Source organism: Eubalaena glacialis, chromosome 14 (genome assembly GCF_028564815.1).
Source record: "Eubalaena glacialis isolate mEubGla1 chromosome 14, mEubGla1.1.hap2.+ XY, whole genome shotgun sequence".
Taxonomy (NCBI): Eukaryota; Metazoa; Chordata; class Mammalia; order Artiodactyla; family Balaenidae; genus Eubalaena; species Eubalaena glacialis.
In genome coordinates, this window is record NC_083729.1 from 62,935,036 (window position 1) to 62,961,497 (window position 26,462).

At 36.6% G+C, this 26,462-nt stretch overlaps 1 protein-coding gene across 4 annotated transcripts in view; it reads right to left on the reverse strand.

The window, feature by feature from the left end:
• Positions 1-26,462, reverse strand: part of EXOC6B (exocyst complex component 6B) — a 732,384-nt gene that overhangs the window by 310,088 nt on the left and 395,834 nt on the right. For all 4 annotated transcript variants that reach the window (XM_061168666.1, XM_061168665.1, XM_061168667.1 and 1 more), the window contains one exon: positions 8,313-8,424. In XM_061168666.1, the coding sequence (XP_061024649.1) occupies positions 8,313-8,424 (112 nt within the window). The remainder of the gene's footprint in view (positions 1-8,312; positions 8,425-26,462) is intronic.

The window sequence follows — 26,462 nt, forward strand, 5'->3', positions numbered from 1 at the left end:
CCAAACCAAGAAAATGACTCCTCTCCACACCATCAATGCCTCTCAAACAGTGATTTGCAGGAAGATGAAGAACTAAATAACAGCCTTGGTTCTCATTCACAAAAATAAGCTATCCATAAGACTTCAAGGAATTTTATCTCCATTTCACCCCAGCAAGGGTATAAAAAGCTGTGTCGGCTACTCATTTTATACCCTCTCCAAGGCAAATACATAAACTGCTAAAATACTTGGAACTCCTGGTTTCAAATTCAAAGGTCTAGTACAGAGCTGATATTTGAAAAGACTTATGTATAAAATGTTTTAACATAATATTAGCAATATCACTGCTGTTAACAATTGGGGATGAAGACAAATGGTATGTGGGAGATAAATAACACAGGACAGAGCCATATGGTCATAAATCCAGACTATAATAAAAACAAAGGGTGAATACAAATCATTGGTCATTTATTCAGGTCTCCTGGGGCATTATTATAATCATAAAAATATAAGTATTCAATATGGTATCACTACCAGGACCTCTAAATTTCTTTAACTTCGCCCTAAGAACCTACCTACCTACTTTCTTTTTTTTTTCTTTCTTCTCTCTTTCATTAATTAATAACTCCTATGTGGCATGGAACTGGGATAGAGCTGTCCACAGTTATACACAAGACAAAGTCCCTGGCTTCATGGATATTACAGTAAACACATACACATATAAACATATAGTATGATGGCAGGTGGTAATAAGCACTGGAAATAGAAGGGAGGATAAAGAGTTACATGGGGATGTTAGATCTGAGCTATTTTGAGATAGGGTGGTCAAGGAGGGCTTCTGAAGGAAATAGCATTTGAGTAGGGACTTAAGTGAAGGTATACTGCTATCATCTGTAATAAATAAATTCTTTCAAATCTAATTTATATTTTAAGCCTTTCTATCAATACATTCTTCCCAAAGAAACAGAGTATCCTTTGATTCATCGTAAACCTTCTTCCAAATTTAACTAATTCTCTGATATTCTGAGATTAATAAACTAGTGGTTTATTTCCTTTCTCTCCATGATATCATTTTTAAATTAGTGTAGTGAAAAAGCAAAGGTTTAGAAAAAAAGAAATCTTATTTTAAAACTTACTTCAAATCTCTTTTTTTAAAATTATAGTTGATATACAATGTTGAATTAGTTTCAGGTGTACAGCAAAGTGATTAAGTTATACATACTTATATATTTTTTTCAGATTCTTTTCCCATATATTGATAGGTTATTACAGAGTATTGAGTAGAGTTCCCTGTGCTATACAGCAGGTCCTTGTTGATTATCTAGTCTATATATAGTAGTGTGTATATGTTAATCCCAATCTCCTAATTTATCCCTCCCCCTCAACTTTCCCCTCTGGTAACCATAAGTTTCTAAGTCTGTGAGTCTGTTTCTATTTTGTAAGTAAGTTCATTTGTATCATTTTTTAGATTCCACATATAAGTGATATCATAAGATATTTGCCTTTGTCTGACTTCCTTCACGTAGTATGATAATCACTAGGTCCGTCCTTGTTGCTGCAAATGGCATTATTTCATTCTTTTTATGGCTGAGTAATATTCCATTGTATAAATATACCACATCTTCTTTATCCATTCATCTGTTGATGGACATCTAGTTTGCTTCCATGTGTGGGCTATTGTAAATAGTGCTGCTATAAACACTGGGGTGCACGTATCCTTTCAAAGTATGGTTTTCTCTGGATGTATGTCCAGGAGTGGGATTGCAGGATCATATGGTAGCTCTATTTTTAGTTTTTTAAGGAACCTCCATACTGTTCTCCATAGTGCTGTACCAATTTATATTCCCACCAACGGTGTAGGAGGGTTCCTTTTTCTCCACACTCTCTCCAGCATTGATTAATTGTAGACTTTTTGATCTTATTTTTAGAAGAAAAGGTATTTCAAAATTTATCTCCAATCTCATTTGCAAACTACTTACTGGTGAGTGGCCTTAAGCAAAGTTACTGTCTTTCATCACCTTAAAATTGAAATAATAATATCAATGTCATATCAAGGAAATGATAAATATTTTATAAATAATTAAATATAAATACTAATATAAGGGATAAAGTATCAAGTGTAAAATATACCAAATTCATGGGAGCTATTATTGATATGGACTTACTACTTATTATAGATCCAGCTAAAAGTGGCTTATATGGCTTAAGAAAATATATAACCATGCTGGCTAGTCTCACTTTAATTTATATCCACTAGCCAAAGGGGGCACTTAATGCTATGAATTAATCACATCATCGGTCATGAACTAATCCTCTTTTCCATACACCCAGAGACACCGTCTCTTCTCCGGAGATACCTTAAACCCAACATTTGTCTCCACTTTTAGCTGAAGACCTTTCTTTCACTGGGAAAGCTGAGCATTTGGAGAGTGACACCATAACATATACACAACCACCACCATCTGCATCCACATACTCTTGATTCTCATCTGTTACCAGAGGTGAACTTTACACTACCTAAAACCAATCTCTTTAATTGTGCATGAGATTCTAAACTCTCTCTCCTACTCAAGCACAGTACTCCAGAGATTTCCCCCTTTCTCCTACATCATCAGCTTTTTGCTTTCTATTGCATCATTCTCATCATAAATAACATGCTTCTCCTATTAAACTTCTCCTATTAAAAAAAAAGCTTTTAATTAACCGACCTCGCCTGCCAGCTACGACCTCATTTCCTTACTTAACCTCTGTAACAAAATTCCCTGAAAGAGTTGTCTTATATACAGTCTCCAATTCCTCTCTCCCCATTCTTTAAAATTTTTAATATAAATAAATGCTTTATTTAAAATAGTTTTATATTTACAAAATAGTTGCAAACAGTTCCCAAACAAACCACACCCAGTTCCCCCTACTGTTTACATCTTACATTACTATGGTATGCTTGCCATAACTAAGGAACAAACATCAGTACATTACTATTAACTGAACAACACACTTTATTCAGGTGTCACTAGTTTCCCCCTGATGTTCTTAACTGTTTTCAGGAGCCCATCTAAGATATTACATTACATTTATTCGTCCTATCTCCTTAGCCTCCTCTGGTCTGTGACAGTTTCTCACACTTTGCTTGTTTATGATGACCATGAAGTTTTGAGGAGTACTGGTTAGGTATTTTGTAGAATGTCCTTCAATTTGGGTTTGTTTAACGTTTTTCTCATGGTTAGACTAAGGTCATGGGTTTGCAAGGAAGACCACAGAGGTGAAATGCCTTCTCATCACATCATATCAAAGGTACATGCCATCAACACAACTTATCACTGATGATGTTAACCTTGATCACCTGACTGAAATAGTGTTTGTCAGGTTTCTTCACTGTAAAGTAACTATCCCTCCTTCCACACTCTGCTTTTGGGAAGTAAGTCACTAAGAACAACATACACACAAGGGGTGGGAAGCTAAGCTCCAACCCTGGAAGGGCTAATATCCATGTAAATTATTTGAAATTCTTCTGTGTAGGACTCATTCTCTTTTAAACCTACTCCATCAGGAGTTTCCTACCATCATTCTATTAAAAATGCTCTTATCAAGGTCACCATCTTACTCCAAGTTGCTAAGTCCAATGGTAATTCTTAATCTTCAGTTTACTTGATGTATCCCCAATATTTATCATAATTGTCCACTCCTTCCTTCTTGATATACTTTCTTCACTTGGCTTCCAGGACACCATACTCTCATGTTTCTGTTTTTATTTTTTGTTGTTGTTGTTGCTATTTCTTACTTCTCTAGTAGCTCCTTCCCAACTCCATTCCAGGTTCCTCTTTTCCCCTGGCTTCTTAATATGAAAGAGCCCAAGGGTTCAATTCTTTTTTTTTTTTTAAAAACAACTTATTTATTTATTTTTGTCTGCATTGGGTCTTAGTTGCAGCATGCAGGATCTTTCATTGCGGCACGCAGGCTTCTCTCTAGTTGTGGCGTGCGGGCTCCAGAGCGCGTGGGCTCATTAGTTGAGGCGTGCAGGCTCTCTAGTTGTGGTGTGCAGGCTCAGTTGCCCTGCAGCATGTGGGATCTTAGTTCCACAACCACAGGAATCGAACCCACGTCCCCTGCATTGGAAGGCGGATTCTTAACCACTGGACCACCAGGGAAGTCTCCCAAGGGTTCAATTCTTTACCCTTTTCTCCACCTTTACAAATTCCCTTAGCAATATTATCCAGTCAGGTGGTTATAAATATCATTTTTATGCTCCCAACTTTTTATCTCCCGGCCGAACCGCCTTCTCAAACTCTAAACCCATATATACAACTGTTAACTCAGTATCTCAAACTGTATGTCTAATAAACACTACAAATTGAATATGTCCAAAACCAAATTCCCAATCTTCCTCCACCCCAAATTTAGCTCTAATTGAAGTTTTTGACATCATAGCACATGGTATATGCAGCCTTCTAGTTGATCAGATAAAAAAAATTGGGGGGTTATCTTTAATTCCTCACTTTCTTGCTTCCTTTACTTTTAACCATTAAGAAACTATGCTGGCTCTACAGTCCAAATAGGACCACTTGTCACCACCTCTATCACCCAAGTTTCCATCAAGTCTTGCTGGATTACTGTCATAGCTTCCTAACTGGTCTCCCTGCTTATACCCTACAGTTTATTCTCAATACCATAGTCAATGTGATCCTTTTTGAATATGTCAGATGATGCCACTAATCAAAATCCTGCCATGGCTCCCATTTCATACAAAATAAAAGCCAAACTCTTTATAATGGCCTACCATGAACCCCTGGTACCTCTCTGATCTAATCTACTGTTTCTCTTCCCCTTACTCCATTCCAGCTACCCCAGCTTCCTTATTATTCCCTAAACTTGCCAATAACTTAACTTAACTTAACTTAACCTTCAGACTTTTGCTCTAGTTCTAACTTCTGTCAAGAATGCTCTTTTCCCTTCAATAATAACTTACTGTCAAGATGTTGCTCTTTTTAATAAGACCAACCTTGAACCTCCACCAGACTGCTGATTTCCTTAACCCAGGTTCTTTCTCTTTCTCCATAGCATTCACGACCTTTCATCATACTAGATGATTTATTTATTTATTTTCTGTACCATTTATTACCTGTTTTCTGCCACTAGAATATAAGCAAGAATCTCTTTTGTTGATGTTCTTGTTGTTTACTTATTTATTCTTAAGACTTAGATCAGTACATGTCACATAGTAGGCACTCAATAAATATTGTAAAGTTAATTAGCAGGACATCTTGTTCTAATCTTCTGACTTCTCTTATTTGAAAAACTCCATTTCTATACTAGCCCTAACTACCACTGTTTACCTGCCCAGACCTCTTTCTTAGTAACAGGCAATATGCACTGAGTATTTGCAATGAACCAGGCACTATTCTAAGCACTTTATATGTTCATTTAATCTTCACAACAATCTTATGAAATACATGCTACTATTGTCCCCATTTTACACATAAAGCCAAGCAATCTGCCCAAGAACACATTTATTAAGGGGAGAACCAGAACTGGAACCTGGGCAGTCTGCTTTAGAACATATACTCTTGACTGACCTTCTTCTCACAGACCTGGAAGAAGCAGCCCTAGGAAAACAGCTGTGTCTGCTGACTGAACTAGAGAGCATCACTTAGGATCTGAGAATACAAGGCATTCAAGTTACAGTAGGTGCTAGAACTGAAAGGTAATGTAGAGTTGGCTTAACATCGGGAAGTAAAGAAGCCATGAGAAAAGCATGAAAGCCAGTATATAGAGAGAAAGAGATAAAAGAATAGAGCATATGGACAGAAAAAATAAGAGATAAGATACCATATAACCTCAAATCAAGACAGGCAGAAAGACATTAGCTTATACAAACTTTTAAATACTAAAAGAATTGTTTATCTGGTAACCAGAAATAGGATTCTGTGAGTTTTGAGTGCTTATAATACTTTTATCATTTGAGTGGATATCTGCTCCCTGTTACAAAATCACCTCTAACTAGAACAATTTCCATGTTACTATGGACCTCCTGTAAAAATCTCTATCTTTGTTATGATGGAATAATTAAATCAATATGGAAAGTAGTACACTATAGTAAAAGTGAGTAAGTTTGGGGAAAAAAATAACCTGAACTTAGGTCTCATTTCTATCATTTTGCTAGCTTGGGCATTCTCCTTGAACTTTAATTACACCTTCTATAAAATGGGAATAATAACACATGCTCAGCCTGCTTCAAATGTTATTGTAATAAATAAGGTGATTATCTGTGAATGGACAATGAAGAATATAAATTGTTCCACAAACGCTGCCTATTACTGATGATGATTCCAGATGTGAAATCACTTTAGTTACCTATAAAGAAGGATATAATGTCCTCCCTTTCATAAAAGGTGAATAATATAGTTAGTCAAAGATTTACTGGTTGGTGATGAAAAAAATCACTGGTTTTGTATGTGTCTATACAGGCACACACCACCATCATAGCCAAAATAAATAAACATGTGTGGATGTTCCTCATTCATATGTAAAGATTTTGATAACAAAAGTATTTTTGCCGAAATAGATCCAATGACTTAGGAATAACATTTAGCATTCACTGAAATGATGTCAAGAACTATGATACAGTACTTCTTGATAAGCTCCTACTGCTTCTTCCTCTTGTTACTTGATCTGTACAGTGCCTTTGAAATGGACAGCGGAGTCAGGAAAACTGAAGAACTGAGGAGTTAGGTCTTCTTTTAAGATGCTACAGTAAATCAATGGCATAGTCACAACTAAATTTCAGAGTCTTCTGTGTCCAAAGCTGTTTCTATCACACCATGTTCCTGCTATGCTACTTGTTTAAAACGGATTTATTTTTGTACACCTGAAACTAACACAATATTGTAAATCAACTATACTTCAATAAAAATAAATTAATTAAATAAAATGGCTTTTAAGAGATTGATAAATCAAATGGCCTAAGAAGAATTATATCAAGAGTTTTAATGTAGAGGTAGTTCACAAAATAAATTTTCTGTCCTACTTGGGATTCAGAAAAGGAGAACAGAATAATCTACAAAAGCATAAGGACTTGCAAATTTTCAATCCAACTTTGCTTTTCTGTAGCACTCCTGATTACAAAAGAAGTTAGCCTATTCTCAGACACATAATGGCAATGCCTAACATTTCTATACCAGGCAAGAGAAACGAAGCTCTGCAAAATGAGGGGATTGTCCAAATAATGTCGAATGTGACTTTAAATTGTAAAAAAAAAAGTTGGTTATAAGTAGAATTCAGTCACTGCCAATGTCCCACATTACAATACAGTATTTATAAATTATAAGTGTTTTTAAATCTTAACACAGGGAAAGAAACAATCATTCCAAAATCAGAAATAGATGTTCACCTGGCTTCCAGCTGTACTTATCTATGGGTCAGTATCGTTAACCACTTACTGACGTTCATCCTTGATAATGTATATCTGAAAATGTCAATTTTTCCTAGACCAACTGACTTTGAAACTATACCACCTCTAAAAACAGATGACCAACAGCCCTTCCCTTCACCTGTGAAGAAAATTCCTCCAAGCTCTCTCACACTTGGCACTCTAATTTCCATAAAATGGGAGGTTGAGGCTCCCATACAAACCTGGGTTTCTAAGAGAAGGGAAATGTCACATCTTTCTAAATTTTAGGACTTACGCCAATGCGTCAAATCTTCAGTTTGCCAAGATACTGTTCTCAACCTATGTACAATAACCCTCCACCCTTTGTGAGATTGTGTAAGCTTCCACAGAAATGTAACGACTGCCTTTCTCTCACATTTCCTCAATCCCAAATCCCCAGACTTACATGCTAATAAAGAGTAATTTACCACTCATACATGTGATGTATCTCAAAAACAAAATCTAACACTAACCAGTGACTATGAATGCCAATATCCCTGGCATCAATGACTTATGTAGGCAAAATGTGATTTCATGCTGTATGTTGTATCTGAACTGCCATTATTTTAAATAGGACACTGATGTTGACTCTATTCTCCAACTTACAATTTTTTTATGTAATCAATGGCAAATAATACAAATTTAACCCAACAACCTCAGAAAGGAAAACCAGTTAAACTACAGAAGACATCGAGAGAGAGAAAAAAAGTGACTTTTCTAAAAAATAATGGATTTCTCCAAGGCACTGAATGAAAAACACAAGGAATTTATTTTGCACTTTCACCGTGAGTCCATCAGAAAGAACATGATAGCGCACATAGAAAATTATAATTAATTCACACACAAGCCCCAGAGCTTAGGACATCTGTTCACAAATTGCCTTGGCTGCCTCCAATAAGAGCAGCTTTACCTCAGTAAGTCCAATATTCTTCCTTTTAATGACATTCTGCAGAGAGCTGCTCAGAGTCCTAGTTAGCAACAGGTTTGTAGATTTACGAATCATGTCATCAACTTCAGTTGAACTGAAAAGGAAATGTCAAGAGTCAATCAAACCAGGTAGGAAAATTATTTTGCAAACAAACAAGGTGCCAGTGGTACTCATAGTAATAATAATAATAATGATAATAATAATAATGGCAACAAGAAATAACATTTATTGTATATCAGAAATTAGATTCCAAGTATTTTAATGTATCAAAATTCATTTAACCTTCATAATAACCATATGAATTAGTTTTAGTATTATCTCTACTTTACAGATGAGGAAATGAAGGTAAAGAGAAGTTAAGTAACTTGCTGAAGGTCATACAGTGAGTAGATAGCAAAAAAGGATTTTAATACAGGCAGTGTAGCTCTAAAGGCTACAGCATTTAAACACTATGCTATACTGCATCTCAGGACAGAGTTCTCTAACATGATTCTGCATTCTGGAACCATTATTTCTCCCATACATTCAAGTTCCTTCGCAGTTAATATTTATAATTTTTCAACCTGATCTCTTTGTAGACTTTCTGCACAATTAGCTGATAAAGGTCCCTAAAAAAAAAAAAAGATATCTCTGCTCCTATGTCATCATCTTTCATATAATGTCTATTTAGCTCTCATTCCAAAATGAATGTTTCAAGCCAATGGTTACTTTTTTGGACTTTTAAAAAATTGATTTACAAGATTTTATAACTTTCAGGTGCACAACATAATGAATCAAAAATTTTAAAGATTATACTCCATTTAAAGTTATAAAATATTGGGCTATATTCCCTGTACTATATAATATATCCTTGTAACTTATTTGTTTTATACATAGTAGTTTGTACTTCTTAATCCTCTACCTCTATCTTGCCCCTCCTCTCTCCCCTCTCCTCACTGGTAACCACTGACTTTGAAACTAAACCAGTAGTTTAATTCTGCATAAATGTTTTATAACCCTTACTATTCCAAAAATGATCAATAATGACATTTTCTATTCAGTAAAGGAAACTAAACATAAAAAAAATGATTCCAAAGCTATCTTTATATGCAAAGTTTAAAAAAGAAAACAACAATCTTGCAACCAACAAATGAAATTCTAGACCTATACATCCTTCATAAGCCCCTGAAAGCATCACCCAAGATAGCTTCCTATAAAAGATACACTTTTGAGACAAATATTTCTTCAATAATAAAGTTAGTATTGTAATGATACTTCTTTATCAAGAAATAAATGTAAATAAAGATTTGTGAGCAGTTCTTTTTCAATAACTTATTGCTTGTGAACAATGGTCACAAATTTTATCTCATTGATTTCTCTTTCTACAGAATAAAATCAGAGGCTTAGTATAGTTCAATTAAAAATCTTAAAATACTAAATATACAGGCTAGCTACATTGTCATACTATGTGGAAGACAAAAATATTAGAAATAAATAAGACTACAGAATGCAAGGAATTCAGTTAGGAAATTCAGTTAGAAAAAAAGATACATCAAAATATTTTTACAGGGTCCATGTAAGGATATATTTAATTGAACAATAACCTCTGGCCTATTGCTACCCTTTCAAAAACTATTACTGAATTTAAAACTTCATTCCAAAAATATATAAGGTGCTGGGCATTGTGTTGATGGAATATTGAAATTACAGTGGTGAAGAAATAGTCATGGTTCCTACATTCATATGTTAAACTCATAATTATATCATATCAATTGTAATATGAGTTAGGAATAAGTACAGGTTGCTATAAAAGTGGTTAACACAGCTGTCCAAAATAATCTGGTGCTCCTGATATTAATCACTCTCCTGGCATCTCTACTTATTACTTATTTCTATTATGCTTTATGAAGATCTAGTAGAAGTTCCATTCTTGGATATGATGTAGAAGATCGAGAAAAACTGTCACTACCTTCAAAAGCACAAGAAAGCTAGATCTAAGCTAAAAGCTGTATATTCCTTTAATGTTAATGAAGTATAATGAACACAAAAAATGTAAAACTGAATTAAATTGCACACTGGGATAAAGCCCTTGAAAGATAAGCAAAGAGTAGCAGCTACTTTCATATCTAAGGCCAATTGCCTAATCTGGGTACACATAGATGAGGGAGTGAAATACTCATAGGCTGAGAGACTTTGGTGGGACAAAATAAAAATCATCCAATCCCTTAACAGTGTGGGCTGCTATTACAGATTGGAATCTTGGAAGAGCCCCCAAACAAAAATAAATATACTGACCCAACAACTCTCCCCTATAAGAATTCTGTTCCATAAGAAATGGTGGGGGTAGTGCTAGAAATCAGAGAGAAGTCTTGCAAATTTTGAAAGGGATTTAGATTCCAAGGCTCTACTCAAATTCAATCCAACGGAGAGTAAAAACTAACTAAAGCTGAAACCCAGCCCAACTCAAATCCTGTTAAAATAAAAGATAAGCCCCTGGATAAAAGCTTTGGAATTTCAGAGTCCTAAAGACAAAAAGACTTCTGCCATAGCATTTGTAGAATTGAAATCAGAAGTAATTTGAAACTAATAAAAACTGAGACTCACATTCAGTTCACTCAAGTAATGATGAAATCTGAATGATACATCAAGTAGCTAGGAATTGCAGAAGAGGAAGAAATGAGAAAAGAGACATATTTAAGGATAGATTGGCAACATCATCTCCAAACCTAATAAAAGATCTCAACCCACAGATCTCAGAAGTTTAGCAAAACCCCACCACAATTAGTGCAAATAAAACTTCACAAAGGAAAATCACAGTCAAATTGCAAAATGCAAAGACAAAGAGAAAACCTTAAAGGCAACCAGAGAAAAAAGGCAATACAGTTAGAGGAACAACAATAAGAATAATGGCTTATTTCTCTTCAGAAACAATGAAAGCAAACAGAGGAATAACATCTTTAAAGTGTGGGGAAAGGGAGGACTGTCAGCCTAGAATTCTACATCTTAAAAAATATATTTTTGAAAACAGATGAAAAAATATTTTTAGACAAACAAAAGCTAAGAAAATCTAAAACCAGCAGATACACACTAAAAGAATAGCTAGAAGAAATTCTTCACACTGAAGGAAAATGATACCAAAGGGTAACACAGATCTGTAAGAAAGAAGGAGAAGGCCTGGAAATAGCAAATATGTGGATAAATATAATGAACTACTTTTCTTTCTTGAATTTTAAAATACTATCAAATGTTCAAACACAAACAATAACATATTTTAGTGTTTAAAAACAAGTGTATAAGTATATACCAACAATATCAGAAAAGGAAGTGAAAAGATAAATTACACTATACTGCTGTAAGATTCTTAAATTACATGTAACTGTGATAAGTTAAGGATACACACTGTAATTCCCAGAGCAAACACACAAACAGATAATAAATAAAACTAAAAGTTATACTCCAGTAAGCCAATAGGGAAACTAAATCATAATACTAAAAAAAACTTAATCGAGAAGAAGGAAGGAAAACAGGAAAAAAAAGAGCAAAAAAAAAATGAATGGAACAAATAGAAAAACAACAGCAAGATGAAAGGCTTAAATCCAACCAAGTCACTAAATACATTAATGTAATGGAATAAACATTCCAATTAGGCAGCATGAATAAAAAATCAATACCCAAGTACTTGTTGAATCAAAATGACACACATTTAAATACAAGGAACATGGCTAGATCTTACTGTCAAGATGCCACTCAGCACTAAAAAGAACTGAGCTCCTTGAAAAAATGAATAATATCGTGGTTAAGTTAGGAAATGTCCCCAAAGTCATAAGAACACATCAACAAGGCACAGGAGTCAGCTTGAAGTGGCTCACACTAGCTACATCTGGGACAATTTGAGTATCAAAATGAATAAGGTCATTAAAGGAATAACCCAACTGAATGAAGTAAAAGAATCCATGAGTCTGATATGATAATAGGAAATGATAGGTAGGTAGGTAGCTAGCTATATAGATAGATAATGGGGAAGGACTCCTTAATGTGGAATGCCAAGTAATACATATAAAAGGAATAAAAAAATCATAAATTAGTTAAAATCATATATTAATGATTATCAGAGAAAAAAACTGATTTCAGGCAAGAATCACTAATGAATACTATAAGAGGGAAAGAAGTGAAGGACATCTGGTAACTAACAAAATAAATACATGGTCTCAATGTGTTTCAACACAAACATTACTTATTACAAAAGGAAAAATTGTAACTATATGGAGAAAACAGACAACATCTTAAATAGTTAATCAAAATTAACATAAACCATAAGGGATTAAAATAGTACACACACACACACACACACACACACACAGATACATACAGAGAGACAGACAAAGAGAGAGGGAGGAAGTAATAAAGCAAACATGGCAAAAAGTCAAAAATCGGAGAATTTTGGGAAAAAGCTTTCAGTTCATCACATTTTCGAAATTCTTCCTTAATGTTGAAATTATTTGAAAATAACATGATAAAAAAAAGAAGAAAAGGTTATAAGTAATAGAACAGACAAACGTATACCATAAAAGAAAGTAATGGTTATATTAATATTAGGCAAAGAAGACACTGACTATTTTAATTTTTAACACAGATAGAGGGACATTTCACAAAATTAAAAGGATGAATACAAGAAGAAGATATAACAATCAAACTGTGTATGAACTTAAAAAGATATATTCAAAATAAATGAAGCAAACTTGAGAGATCACAAAAAAAAATAGACAAATCTACAATCATAGCTGGATAGTTTAACACTCCTCAGTAACTGACAGAAAAAGTAGACCTAAAAAGGGAAGGATACAGAAAATTTGTACAATACTATTAACAAACTTAAATCTGTCATTCAGAGAATACAACACTCAACAACTACAGAATGCACATTCTATTCAAGTGTACATGGAACACTGTTGTAATTGGATTTAAATTTACCATCTTACTAGTTGATTTCTGTTTGTTCCACCTGTTCTATATCCCATTTAACTCTTTTGTTGACTGTTTTTAGATTGAGTGTTCTTTTTATGATTCCTTTTTATCCTCATTATTGGCTTATTACTTTCACCTGTTTCATGTTTTTTTGACCATTTTTTCAGTGGCTGCTATACGTTATACTATATATAGAGAGAGAATATAACAGAATATATTTTCAAATAATATACCACTTCATGTATAATATAAAAACCTTAAACAGTAAATCAAATTCCTCTCTCATATCATTTGTCCTATTATTATCATATATTTACTTTTACATTTACTTTTCCTTTACTAGACACTGTTACTATTTTTCCTTTACACAAGCAATTTTCTTTAAGAGCAATTAAAAATAGAGGTGTGACATGAGAAATGGCAGAACAGGGAGTCCTGCACATATATCCCTTCTCAGCAACAATAATTTGGCAGCCAAGCAGAGACAAAAGTACTCTTGTAGAACTTTGGATTCAAGAAAGAAGATTGTAAAATCCGGCAGAGCCCAAGACCAAGGAGGGTTGCTTTCAGAAGGCAAGCCCAAACTCATTCAGGTGGCATACTTGCTAACCACAGTCCTAGCTACAGACACAGGAACCGACTCTGGCCCCTGACCACCTATGGACATGGCCTGTTTGGCCTTTCCATCATCACCATTTGCCAAAGGATGCGGTAACAGTCATGCCAACCTGTGCCTTGGGTAATAGGCCCACCAAACTCAGTTCTACCTGTAAACACTGAATTGTTCCATGACCCAACTCCAGACCCTATTAGCTGCCAACCCTGCCTGCCTATGACTGGGCAGAGACATGCCTGTGCATGAACCTAGGCAAGTTCTCCAACCTCAGTCTGATTGCAAACACTAAAAAAATCCCTGTAACTTGACCCCATGTTCACATAGCCACAGTCCAGGAGTACTCCAGTCCACTCAGGGACCTCCCAGGCCACATACCCTTCCATGCACCTGGAGGTAGGGCCACCAACCTCAAATCTGACCATAGATGTTGAAGTGCCCCCATGACCTCGCTCCAGCCCCTTGTAGCCATGGATGGGAGGCAGTCCTGCCTGCCCAGGGATCCAGCAGGAGACACGCTCGTATATGCCCCTAGAGATAGGCCCACTGACCTCAGTCTTACTGTGGATCTTGAAGTGTCTCTGGAATCTGGCCCCAGCCACTCCCAACTATGGTCCAAGAGAAACCCTATTTGCCCAGAAACGCAGCAGGAGGAATCCCCATAAGCACCCCCAGATGAATCCCTCAATGCAATTGCAGAGCTGCAATCTATCAGTCATTCTAATTGTGAAACCTGAAGTGGTCCTGTGTTTTCACTCCAGACCCTTTCAGGCACGGTATAGGAATAGTCCTGCCACCCAGGGACCTGGGGGGAGACACATAACTCCATGCCCCCAAAGACAAGCACAAAGGCAGAGCCATCAACACAAAGCTACATGGATCACAAAGACTTGACAAACCACCTGACACCACCAAACAAAACAAATAATGTTCTAGTAATGAATCCCAAAGAAACTGAGACATACAAACTGTCTGACAAAGAATTTGAAATATCATCTTAAGCTCAACAATATGCAAGAAAACACAGAATGTCAAGAAAATTAAATCTGGAACACTATGCATGAACAAAAAGAGAAGGTTAATAAAGATATAGAAACCATAAAAAAGAACCAAACTGAAATCCTGGAGCTGAAGTATACAATGATAGAACTGAAAAATTCAACAGAGAGCTTCAAGAGTAGACTAAGTCACGCAGAAGAAAGAATCAGGGAATTAGAAGACAGGCCATTTGATATCAGAAAGAGGAGCAAAGAAAAAAAATAAGTAAAGAAAGCATAGGGACATATTGATTACCATTAAAAAAACAAATATACACATTATGGGAATCCCAGAAAAAGAAGAAAAAGAAAAAGATTACTTAACGAAATTATAGCTGGGGGAGACCTTCAAGATGGCGGGGGAGTAAGACGTGGAGATCACCTTCCTCCCCACAAATACATCAGAAATACATCTACATGTGGAACAACTCTTACAAAACACCTACTGAATGCTGGCAGAAGACCTCAGACTTCCCAAAAGGCAAGAAACTCCCCACATACCTGGGTAGGGCAAAAGAAAAAAGAAAAAACAGAGACAAAAGGGACGGGAACTGCACCTCTGGGAGGGAGCTGTGAAGGAGGAAAAGTTTCCACACACTAGGAAGCCCCTTCACTGGCGGAGACGGGGGCTGACAGGGGGGAAGCTTCGGAGCCACGGAAGCACAGCAACAGGGGTGCAGAGGACAAAGCAGAGAGATTCCCCCACAGAGTATCAATGCCGACCAGCACTCACCAGACAGAGAGGCTTCTCTGCTCACCTGCCGGGATGGGTGGGGGCTGGGAGCTGAGGCTCTGGCTTTGGAGGTCAGATCCCAAGGAGAGGACTAGGATTGGCTGCATGAACACAGCCTGAAGGGGGCTAGTGCGCCACAGCTAGCCAGGAGGGAGTCCGGGAAAAAGTCTGGACCTGCCTAAGAGCCAAGAGACCATTGTTTCGAGGTGCACAAGGAGAGGTGAGTCAGAGCACTGCCTAAATGAGCTCCAGAGATGGGCGTGAGCCGCGCAGACACCAGAGATGGGCATGAAACGCTAAGGATGCTGCTGCAGCCACCAAGAAGCCTGTGTGCAAGCACAGGTCACTATCCACACCTCCCCTCCCAGGACCCTGTGCAGCTTGCCACTGCCCGGGTCCCATGATCCAGGCACAACTTCCCCGGGAGAACATACGGCGCGCCTCAGGTTGTTGCAACGTCATGCTGGCCTCTGCCGCCGCAGGCTTGCCCCGCATTCTGTACCCCTCCCTTCCCCCGGCCTGAGTGAGCCAGAGCCACCTAATCAGCTTCTCCTTTAACCCCGTCCTGTCTGGGTGAGGAACAGACGCTGTCAGGGGGCCTACAGGCAGAGGCAGGGCCAAATCCAAAGCTGAACTTCAGGAGCGGTGCGAACAAAGAAGAGAAAGGGAAATTTCTCCCAGCAGCCTCAGGAGCAGCAGATTAAATCTCCACGGTCAACTTGATGTAACCTGCCTCTGTGGAATACCTGAATAGACAACATATCATCCCAAAACTGAGGCAGTGGACTTTGGGAGCAACTGTAGACTTGGGGTTTGCTTTCTGTATCTAATTTGTTTCTAGTTTTATGTTTATCTTAGTTTAGTATTTAGAGTTTATTTTCATTTGTATATTTGTTTATTGATTTGGTTGCTCGCTTCTTTTCTTTTTATATATATGGGTATATATATTTTTTTCCTTTTTCCCTTTTTGTGAGTATGTATGTCTGTGCTTCTTTGTTTGACTTTCTCTGTATAGCTTTGCTTTTACCATTTGTCCTAGGGTTCTTTCTGTCCTTTTTTTTTTTTTTTTTTTGGTATACTTTTTAGTGCTTGTTATCATTGGTGGATTTGATTTTTGGTTTCGTTGCTCTCTTCTTTATTTCTTTTTTTTAATTAATTTTTAACTTTTTTTACTTTTAATAATTACTTTCTATTTTAATTACTTTATTTTTGTTTTTTCTTTCTTTCTTTCTTTTTTTCTCTCTTTTCTTCTGAGCCATGTGGCTGACAGGGTCTTGGTGCTCCAGCCAGGTGTCAGGCCTGAGCCTCTGAGGTGGGAGAGCCGAGTTCAGGACATTGGTCCACCAGAGACCTCCCAGCTCCATGTAACATCAAATGGCGAAAGCTCTCCCAGAGATCTCCATCTCAACGTGAAGACCCAGCTCCACTCAACGACCAGCAAGCTAAAGTGCTGCACACCCTATGCCAAACAACTAGGGAGACAGGAACACAACCCCACCCATTAGCACAGAGGCTGCCTAAAATCATAATAAGGTCACAGACACACTAAAACACACCACTGGACATGGTCCTGCCCACCAGAAAGACAAGATCCAGCCCCATGCACCAGAACACAGGCACTAATCCCCTCCACCAGGAAGCCTACACAACCCACTTAACCAACCTTAGCCACTGGGGAAAGACACCAAAAACAAGGGGAAGTACGAACCTGCAGCCTGCAAAAAGAAGACCTCAAACACAGTAAGTTAAGCAAAATGAGAAGACAGAGAAACACACAGCAGATGAAGGGGCAAGGTAAAAACCAACCAGACCAAACAAACGAAGAGGAAATAGGCAGTCTACCTGAAAAAGAACTGAGAGTAATGATACTAAAGATGATCCAAAATCTTCTAAACAAAATGGAGAACAAACAAAAAACTTTTAACAAGGAACTAGAAGAACTAAAGAGCAAACAAACAATGATGAACAACACAATAAATGAAATTAAAAATTCTCTAGAAGGAATCAATAGCAGAATAACTGAGGAAGAAGAATGGATAAGAGACCTGGAAGAAAAAATACTGGAAATAACTACTGCAGAGCAGAATAAAGAAAAAAGAATGAAAAGCATTGAGGACAGTCTTAGAGACCTCTGGGACAACATTAAACGCACCAACATTTGAAGAAGAAGAGAAAAAGAAAGGGACTGAGAAAAAATTTGAAGAGATTATAGTTGAAAACTTCCCTAATATGGGAAAGGAAATAGTCAATCAAGTCCAGGAAGCGCAGAGAGTCCCATACAGGATAACTCCAAGAAGAAACATGCCAAGACACATATTAATCAAAACTTAAATGCAAAGAAAAAATATTAAAAGCAGCAAAGCAAAAAGAACAAATAACATACAAGGGAATCCCCATAAGGTTACCAGCTGATCTTTCAGCAGAAACTCTGCAAGCCAGAAGGGAGTGGCAGTACATATTTAAAGTGATGAAACGGAAAAACCTACAACCAAGATTACTTTGCCCAGCATGGATCTCATTCAGATTCAATGGAGAAATTAAACCTTTACAGACAAAGAAAAGTTAAGAAATTCAGCACCACCAAACCAGCTTTACAACAAAGGCAACAAGAACTTCTCTAGGCAGGAAACACAAAAGAAGGAGAAGACGTACAATAACAAACCCAAAACAATTAAGAAAATGGTAATAGGAACATACATATCAATAATTACCTTAAATGTAAACGGGTTAAATGCTCCAAGCAAAAGACACAAACTGGCTGAATAGATACAAAGACAAGACCTGTATATATGCTGTCTACAAGAGACCCAACTCAGACCTAGGGACACATACAGACTGAAAGTGAGGGGATGGAAAAAGATATTCCATGCAAATGGAAATCAAAAGAAAGCTGGAGTAGCAATTCTCATATCAGACAAAATAGACTTTAAAATAAAGACTGTTACAAGACACAAAGAAGGAAACTACATAATGATCAAGGTATCAATCCAAGAAGAAGATATAACAATTGTAAATATTTATGCACCCAACATAGGAGCACCTCAATACATAAGGGAAATGCTAAGAACCAAAAAATGGGAAATTGACAGTAACACAATCATAGTAGGGGAATTTAACACCACACTTTCACCAATGGACAAAATGAAAATAAGTAAGGAAAATGAAAATAAGTAAGGAAACACAAGCTTTAAATGACACATTAAACAAGATGGACTTAATTGATATTTATAGGACATCCCATCGAAAAACAACAGAATACACTTTTTTCTCAAGTGCTCATGGAACATTCTCCAGGATAGATCATATCTTGGGTCACAAATCAAGCCTTGGTAAAGTTAAAAAAATTGAAATCGTATCAAGTACCTTTTCCAACCACAATGCTATGAGCCTAGATATCAATTACAGGAAAAAGTCTGTAAAAACTACAAACACATGGAGGCTAAATAATATACTACTTTAAAAACAAGAGATCACTGAAGAAATCAAAGAGGAAATCAAAAAATACCTAGAAACAAGTGACAATGAAAACACGACGGCCCAAAACCTATGGGATACAGCAAAAGCTGTTCTAAGAGGGAAGTTTATAGCAATACAATCCTACCTCAAGAAACAAGAAACATCTCAAATAAACAACTTAACCTTACACCTAAAGCAATTAGAGAAAGAAGAACAAAAAACCCCCAAAGTTAGCAGAAGGAAAGAAATCATAAAGTTCAGATCAGAAATAAATGAAAAAGAAATGAAGGAAACAACAGCAAAGATCAGTAAAACTAAAAGCTGGTTCTTTGAGAAGATAAAGAAAATTGATAAAGCATTAGCCAGTCTCATCAAGAAAAAAAGGGGAGAAGACTAAAATCAATAGAATTAGAAATGAAAAAGGAGAAGTAGCAACTGACACTGCAGAAATACAAAGGATCATGAGAGATTACTACAAGCAACTATATGTTAATAAAATGGACAACCTGGAAGAAATTGACAAATTCTTAGAAAAGCACAACCTTCCGAGACTGACCCAGGAAGAAATAGAAAATATACACAGACCTATCACAAGCACTGAAATTGAGGCTGTGATTAAAAATTTTCCAACAAACAAAAGCCCAGGACAAGAGAGCTTCACAGGCCAATTTTACCAAACATTTAAAGAGCTAACACCTATCCTTCTCAAACTCTTCCAAAATACAGCAGAGGGAGGAACACTCCCAAACTCATTCTACGAGTCCACCATTACCTTGATACCAAAACCAGACAAAGATGTCACAAAGAAAGAAAACTACAGGCCAATATCACTGATGAACACAGATGCAAAAATCCTCAACAAAATACTAGCAAACAATCCAACAGCATATTAAAAGGATCATACACCATGACCAAGTGGGGTTTAACCAGGGAATGCAAGGATTCTTCAATATACGCAAATCAGTCAATGTGATACACCATATTAACAAATTGAAGGAGAAATAGCATATGATCTCTCAATAGATGTAGAAAAAGCTTTTGACAAAACTTAACACCCATTTATGATAAAAACCCTCCAGAAAGTAGGCATAGAGGGAACTTACTCAACATAATAAAGGCCATATAAGACAAACCCACAGCCAACATCATCCTCAATGCTGAACACCTGAAACCATTTCTAGTAAAATCAGGAACAAGACAAGGTTGTCCACTCTCACCACTATTATTCAACATATTTTTGGAAGTTTTAGCCACAGCAATCAGAGAAGAAAAAGAAATAAAAGGAATCCAAATCGGAAGAGAAGAAGTAAAGCTGGCACTGTTTGCATATGACATGATATTATACATAGAGAATCTTAAAGATGCTACCAGAAAACTACTAGAGCTAATCAATGAATTTGGTAAAGTAGCAGGATCCAAAATTAATGCACAGAAATCTCTTGCATTCCTATACACTAATGATGAAAAATCTGAAAGTGAAATTTAGGAAACACATTTACCATTGCAAGAAAAAGAATAAAATACCTAGGAATAAACCTACCTAAGGAGACAAAAGACCTGTATGCAGAAAAATATAAGACACTGATGAAAGAAGTTAAAGATGATACAAACAGATGGCGAGATATACCATGTTCCTGGATTGGAAGAATCAACATTGTGAAAATGACTAAACTACCCAAGGCAATCTACAGATTCAATGCAATCCCTATCAAACTACCAATGGCATTTTTCACAGAACTGGAACAAAAAATTTCACAATTTGTATCAAAACACAAAAGACCCCGAATAGCCAAAGCAATCTTGAGAACGAAAAATGGAGCTGGAGGAATCACGCTCCCGGAATTCAGACTATACTACAAACCAACAGTAATGAAGACAGTATGGTACTGGCACAAAAACAGAAATATAGATCAGTGGAACAGGATAGAAAGCCCAGAGATAAACCCACGCACATATGGTCACCTTATCTTTGATAAAGGAGGCAAGAACATACAATGGAGAAAAGACAGCCTCTCCAATAAGTGGTGCTGGGAAAACTGGACAGCTACATGTAAAAGAATGAAATTAGAACACTCCCTAACACCATATACAAAAATAAACTCAAAATGGATTAAAGACCTAAATGGAAGACCAGACACTATAAAACTCTTAGAGGAAACATATGCAGAACACTCTATGACATAAATCACAGCAAGATCCTTTGTGACTTACCTCCTAGAGAAATGGAAATAAAAAGAAAAATAAACAAATGGGACCTGATGAAACTTAAAACCTTTTGCACAGGAAAGGAAACCATAAACAAGACCAAAAGACAACCCTCAGAATGGGAGAAAATATTTGCAAATGAAGCAACTGACAAAGGATTAGTCTCCAAAATTTACAAGCAGCTCATACAGCTCAATATCAAACAACCTAATCCAAAAATGGGCAGAAGACCTAAATAGACATTTCTGCAAAGACATACAGATGGCCAACAAACACATGAAAGGATGCTCAACATCATTAATCATTAGAGAAATGCAAATGAAAACTACAATGAGATATCATCTCACACCGGTCAGAATGGCCATCATCAAAAAATCTAGAAACAATAAATGCTGGAGAGGGTGTGGAGGAAAGGGAACCCTCTTGCACTGTTGGTGGGAATGTAAATTGATACAGCCACTATGGAGAACAGTATGGAGGTTCCTTAAAAAACTACAAATAGAACTACCATACGACCCAGCAATCCCACTACTGGGCATATACCCTGAGAAAACCATAATTCAAAAAGAGTCATGTACCACAATGTTTATTGCAGCATTATCTACAATAGCCAGGACATGGAAGCAACCTAAGTGTCCATCAACAGATGAATGGATAAAGATGTGGCACATATATACAATGGAATATTACTCAGCCATAAAAAGAAACACAATTGAGTTATTTGTAGTGAGGTGGATGGACCCAGAGTCTGTCATAGAGAGTGAAGTCAGTCAGAAAGTGAAAAACAAATACCCTATGGTAACACATATATATGGAATCTAAAAAAAAAAAAAAAAAAAAAAAAGTGGTTCTGAAGAACCTAGGGGCAGGACAGGAATAAAGACAGAGATGTAGAGAATGGACTTGAGGACATGGGGAGTTGGAAGGGTAAGCTGGGACGAAGTGAGAGAGTGGCATGGAGTTATAAATGCTACCAAATGTGAAACGGATAGCTACTGGAAAGCAGCCACATAGCACAGGGAGATCAGCTTGGTGCTTTGTGACCACCTAGAGGGGTGGGGTAGGGAGAGTGAGAGGGAGATGCAAGAGGGAGGAGATATGGGGATATATGTATATGTATAGCTGATTCACTTTGTTATAAAGCAGAAACTAACACACCATTGTAAAGCAGTTATACTCCAATAAAGATGTTAAAAAAAAAAGAAAGAAAGAAATTACAGCTGAAAACCTCCCAAATTTTGGTAGGAATATGGACATACAGATAAATAAAGCTTAAAGGACCTTAAGCAAGATCAACCAAAGGAAGATTACAGCCAAAAGTATTATAATGAAATTATCAAAAGTCAAAGACAAAAAGAGAATACTGAAAGAAGCAAGAGAATACGTGCAACACTGCAGCTAAGGAAGCAGTGGGATGATATACTCAAGGAACTTAAAGAAAAAACAGCCAAACCAAAATGGTATATCCATCAAAGCTGTCCTTAAGAAAAAAACGAAAGCTAATATTTTCCCAAACAGAAGTGGAGGATTTTCAACACCAATACACATACCTTATATGAAATGCTAAAGGGAGTTCTTCAAATTGAAATTTTAAAAGGCAAAGTAACAACATGTAAATGTATGAATGTATAAAACACACTGGTAAAAGCAAATACACAAATTCATAAGAGCATAACACTGTAATGGTGGTACATAAGTCAGTTTGAAATCCACTGTAAAAGTTAAGAGACAAAAATATTAAAAATGATTATATGTAAAATAGTCTGTTAACGGATACATATTACCAAAAAATGTACAGAATGTTATCAATAGCACAAAATGTGTTGGGAGGGAGAAAAGGGGTAGAGTTATTGGATTCAATTGAAGCTAAGTTGTTATCAGCTTAAAAGAGACTTTTAAAGATGCCTCATATAAACCTCACAGTAAAAACAAACAAACAAAAAAACCTCAAGAAGCCAAACTAATGGTAAAGAAAAGGAATCAAAGCATACTTCAAAAAATCAACAAACCTACAAGGAAGACAGCAAGAAAGGAACAAAGAAAATACAAAACAATGAGAAAACAATTAACAAAATGGCAATAATTACTTCTTCTCTATCAATAATTACTTTAAATGTAGGTGGATTAGATTCTCCAACCTAACTACACATCATTGCTAATGGATAAAAAAACAGGATTCAACAATATGCTGCCTACAAAAGACTTTCCTTGTTTTTAACAACACATATAGGCTGAAGTAAAGGGACAGAAAAACATACTCCATGTGAATGGTAACCAAAAGAGAGCAGGAATCACTATACTTATATGGAACAATATACACTTTCACTCACAATCGGTCACAAGAGACAAAGAAGATCACTAATTAATGATAAATGGATTAATTAATCAAGGGGATATAAGAACTGTACATATTTAAGCACCCAACATTGGAGCACCTAATATATAAAGCAAATACTAAAAGAACTGTAGGGAAAAATAAACAGCATTAATTAATGGTACAGGACTTCAATATTCTACTTTAATCAATAGATAATCAAGATAGAAAATCGGTAAGAAAGTAGTTGACATTAATGACACTAAAGATCAAATAAAGTTCACAGACATACACAGAACATTTAAACCAACAGCAGCAGAACATATATTCTCCTAAAGCATAGAAGAAACAATGTCCAGGATATATTATATGTTGGGCCACAAAACAAGTTTTAAGAAATTCAAGAAGACTGAAATCTTAACAAGTCTCTTTTCCAACCACAATGGTATGAAATGAGAAATAACAAAAGGAAAATTGGAAAATTCACATTAAGAGACTTCACTCTTAAATGGCACACACAAAGTCTCTCATGCTCCAAGGCCCAGTGCAGAGGCAGAAATTTGAAAGGAACCTGGTCAGACCCACTTGCTGATCTTGCAGAATCTCCCAAAGAGGAAGGAGGCAACTGGGACTCCCTCTGGGAACTGAGACACTGGCAGGAGCCATATTTGGAAGCATGTTGTACCACAAATACATTGGTACTGGCAAGCACCATTTTGGACTCCTCCCTCTAACCTATTATCCCTGGGGGCTTATGCCCAACATCAAACCAGCACCAGCCCATGGGCCATGGAGTCCTCAAGAGAGCTGCACTGAGACACTACCCCACCCACCAGCCCACCAGTCTAGGGACCCCTGGGGCCGAACAGCCAGCTGCCTCAGGATGCCACTCCACCAACCAGTAGGCTGGCACTAGTCCCAAGACCCCTAAGCTGAGCAGCCACTGACACCAGGAACCAGGCCTGGCTACCAATAGGTCAGCACCAGCTCGGTAAGATCCCAGGCCATACAGCTAGAATTGCCAGAACCTAGCACAGTCCATCACAAGCCAGCAGCCACTAGACAAGGCAGGGCCTAGCAGCCAACTGTGCCAGGGGTCAGCCTTTCCTGACAAAGTACCCACAGCAGTCAGCTGCATGAGAAGGGTCCACTTAGTCCACACAGGGGGCTGCCCTAGAGCATATATCTCAAGTGACCACACGGGAGTGTGCTGCTGGGCCCCATAGGAAGTCCCCTACATGAGGCCACTATAAGATTGGGAATGTAACCAACCCACCTAATGTATAAAAATAAACAGAGATAATAAGACAAATTGAGGAGACCCCATAATGTGTTCCAAAGAAAGGAACAAGACAAAACCTCAGAAGAACAAAAAAAAGCAAAGTGCTTATCTCAAGCAATCTACACAATAAAGAGTGCAAGGTAATGGTCATAAAGATGCTAAACGAACACTGAAGGAGAATGGATGAACACAGTTAGAGATTTAATAAAGAGTTAAAAAAATATATGAAGAACTGAAGAATAAAATAACCGAAATAAAAAATACAATGCAAGGAATCAACAGTAAATTAGATAATACAGAAGAACAAACCAGTGAACTGGAAGACAGTAATAGCACCCAAAATGAACAGGAAAAAAAGAAAATAGAATTCTCAAAAATTGAGTATAAGAGACATCTGGGACAAATAAAGCATACTAACATTTGCATTATAGGGGTCCCAGAGTGGAAAGAGAGATAGAAAAAGGCAGAGAATTTATTTGAAGAAATAATAGGTGAAAATTTCCCTAACTTGGAAAAGGAAACCTAAATCCAGATCCAAGAAACACAGAGAGTCCCAAAAAAGATGAACTTAAAGAGGACCACACCAAGACATATCATAATTAAAATGGGAAAAGTTGAAGAGACAGTATTAAAAGAAGCAAGAGAAAAGCAACTAGTTATTACAAAAGAATTAGTATAAGACCATAAGCTGATGTTTTTAGCAAAAACTTTGCAAGCCAGAAGGGAGTGATGATATATTCAAAGTGCTGAAATGAAAAAACCTACAACAAAGAATACTGTACCTGGCAAGGCTATAAGTCAGATTTGAAGGAGAAATGAAGAGTTTCATAGATAAGCAAGAGCTAAAAGACTTCAGGACCATTAAAATTGCTTTAGGAGAAACAGTAAAGGGACTTCTTTAAGCAGGAAAGAAAAGACCACAATTAGAAACATGAAAATTATTAAAGAAAAACTCTCATTAATAAAGGCATACATACAGTAAATTCAGTAGATCAATCACTTATAAAGCTCATAGGAAGATTAAGAGACAAAAGTAGTAAATATCATCTATATCCACAATAAGTAGTGAATGGATACACAAAACAAAAAGATATGAAATATGATGCCAGAAACATTAAATGTGGAGGAGAGGGAAAATGCAGGGTTAATAGAATGCATTCAAACGTGAGAGATGTTCAACTTAAAATAATCGTGTCTGTGTGTGTGTGTGTGTGTGTGTGTGTAATCACATATGAATCTCATGGAAACTAGAAACCAAAAACCTATGATAGACACACAGGCAAAAAAATATAAAGGAATCCAAACATAACACTAACGCTAGTCATTAAATCACAGGGAATAGAGCAAAAGAAGGAAGAAACAACAACAATAAAAAACTATAAAAACAACCAGAAAACCAAAAAAACTGCAGTGAATACAAACCTACCACTAATTACCATAAATGTAAATGAACTAAACTTACCAATAAAAAAACACAGAGTGAATTAACGGATTAAAAAAAAAGCAAGGTGCATATATATGGCACCTACAAGAGGCTAACTTCAGATC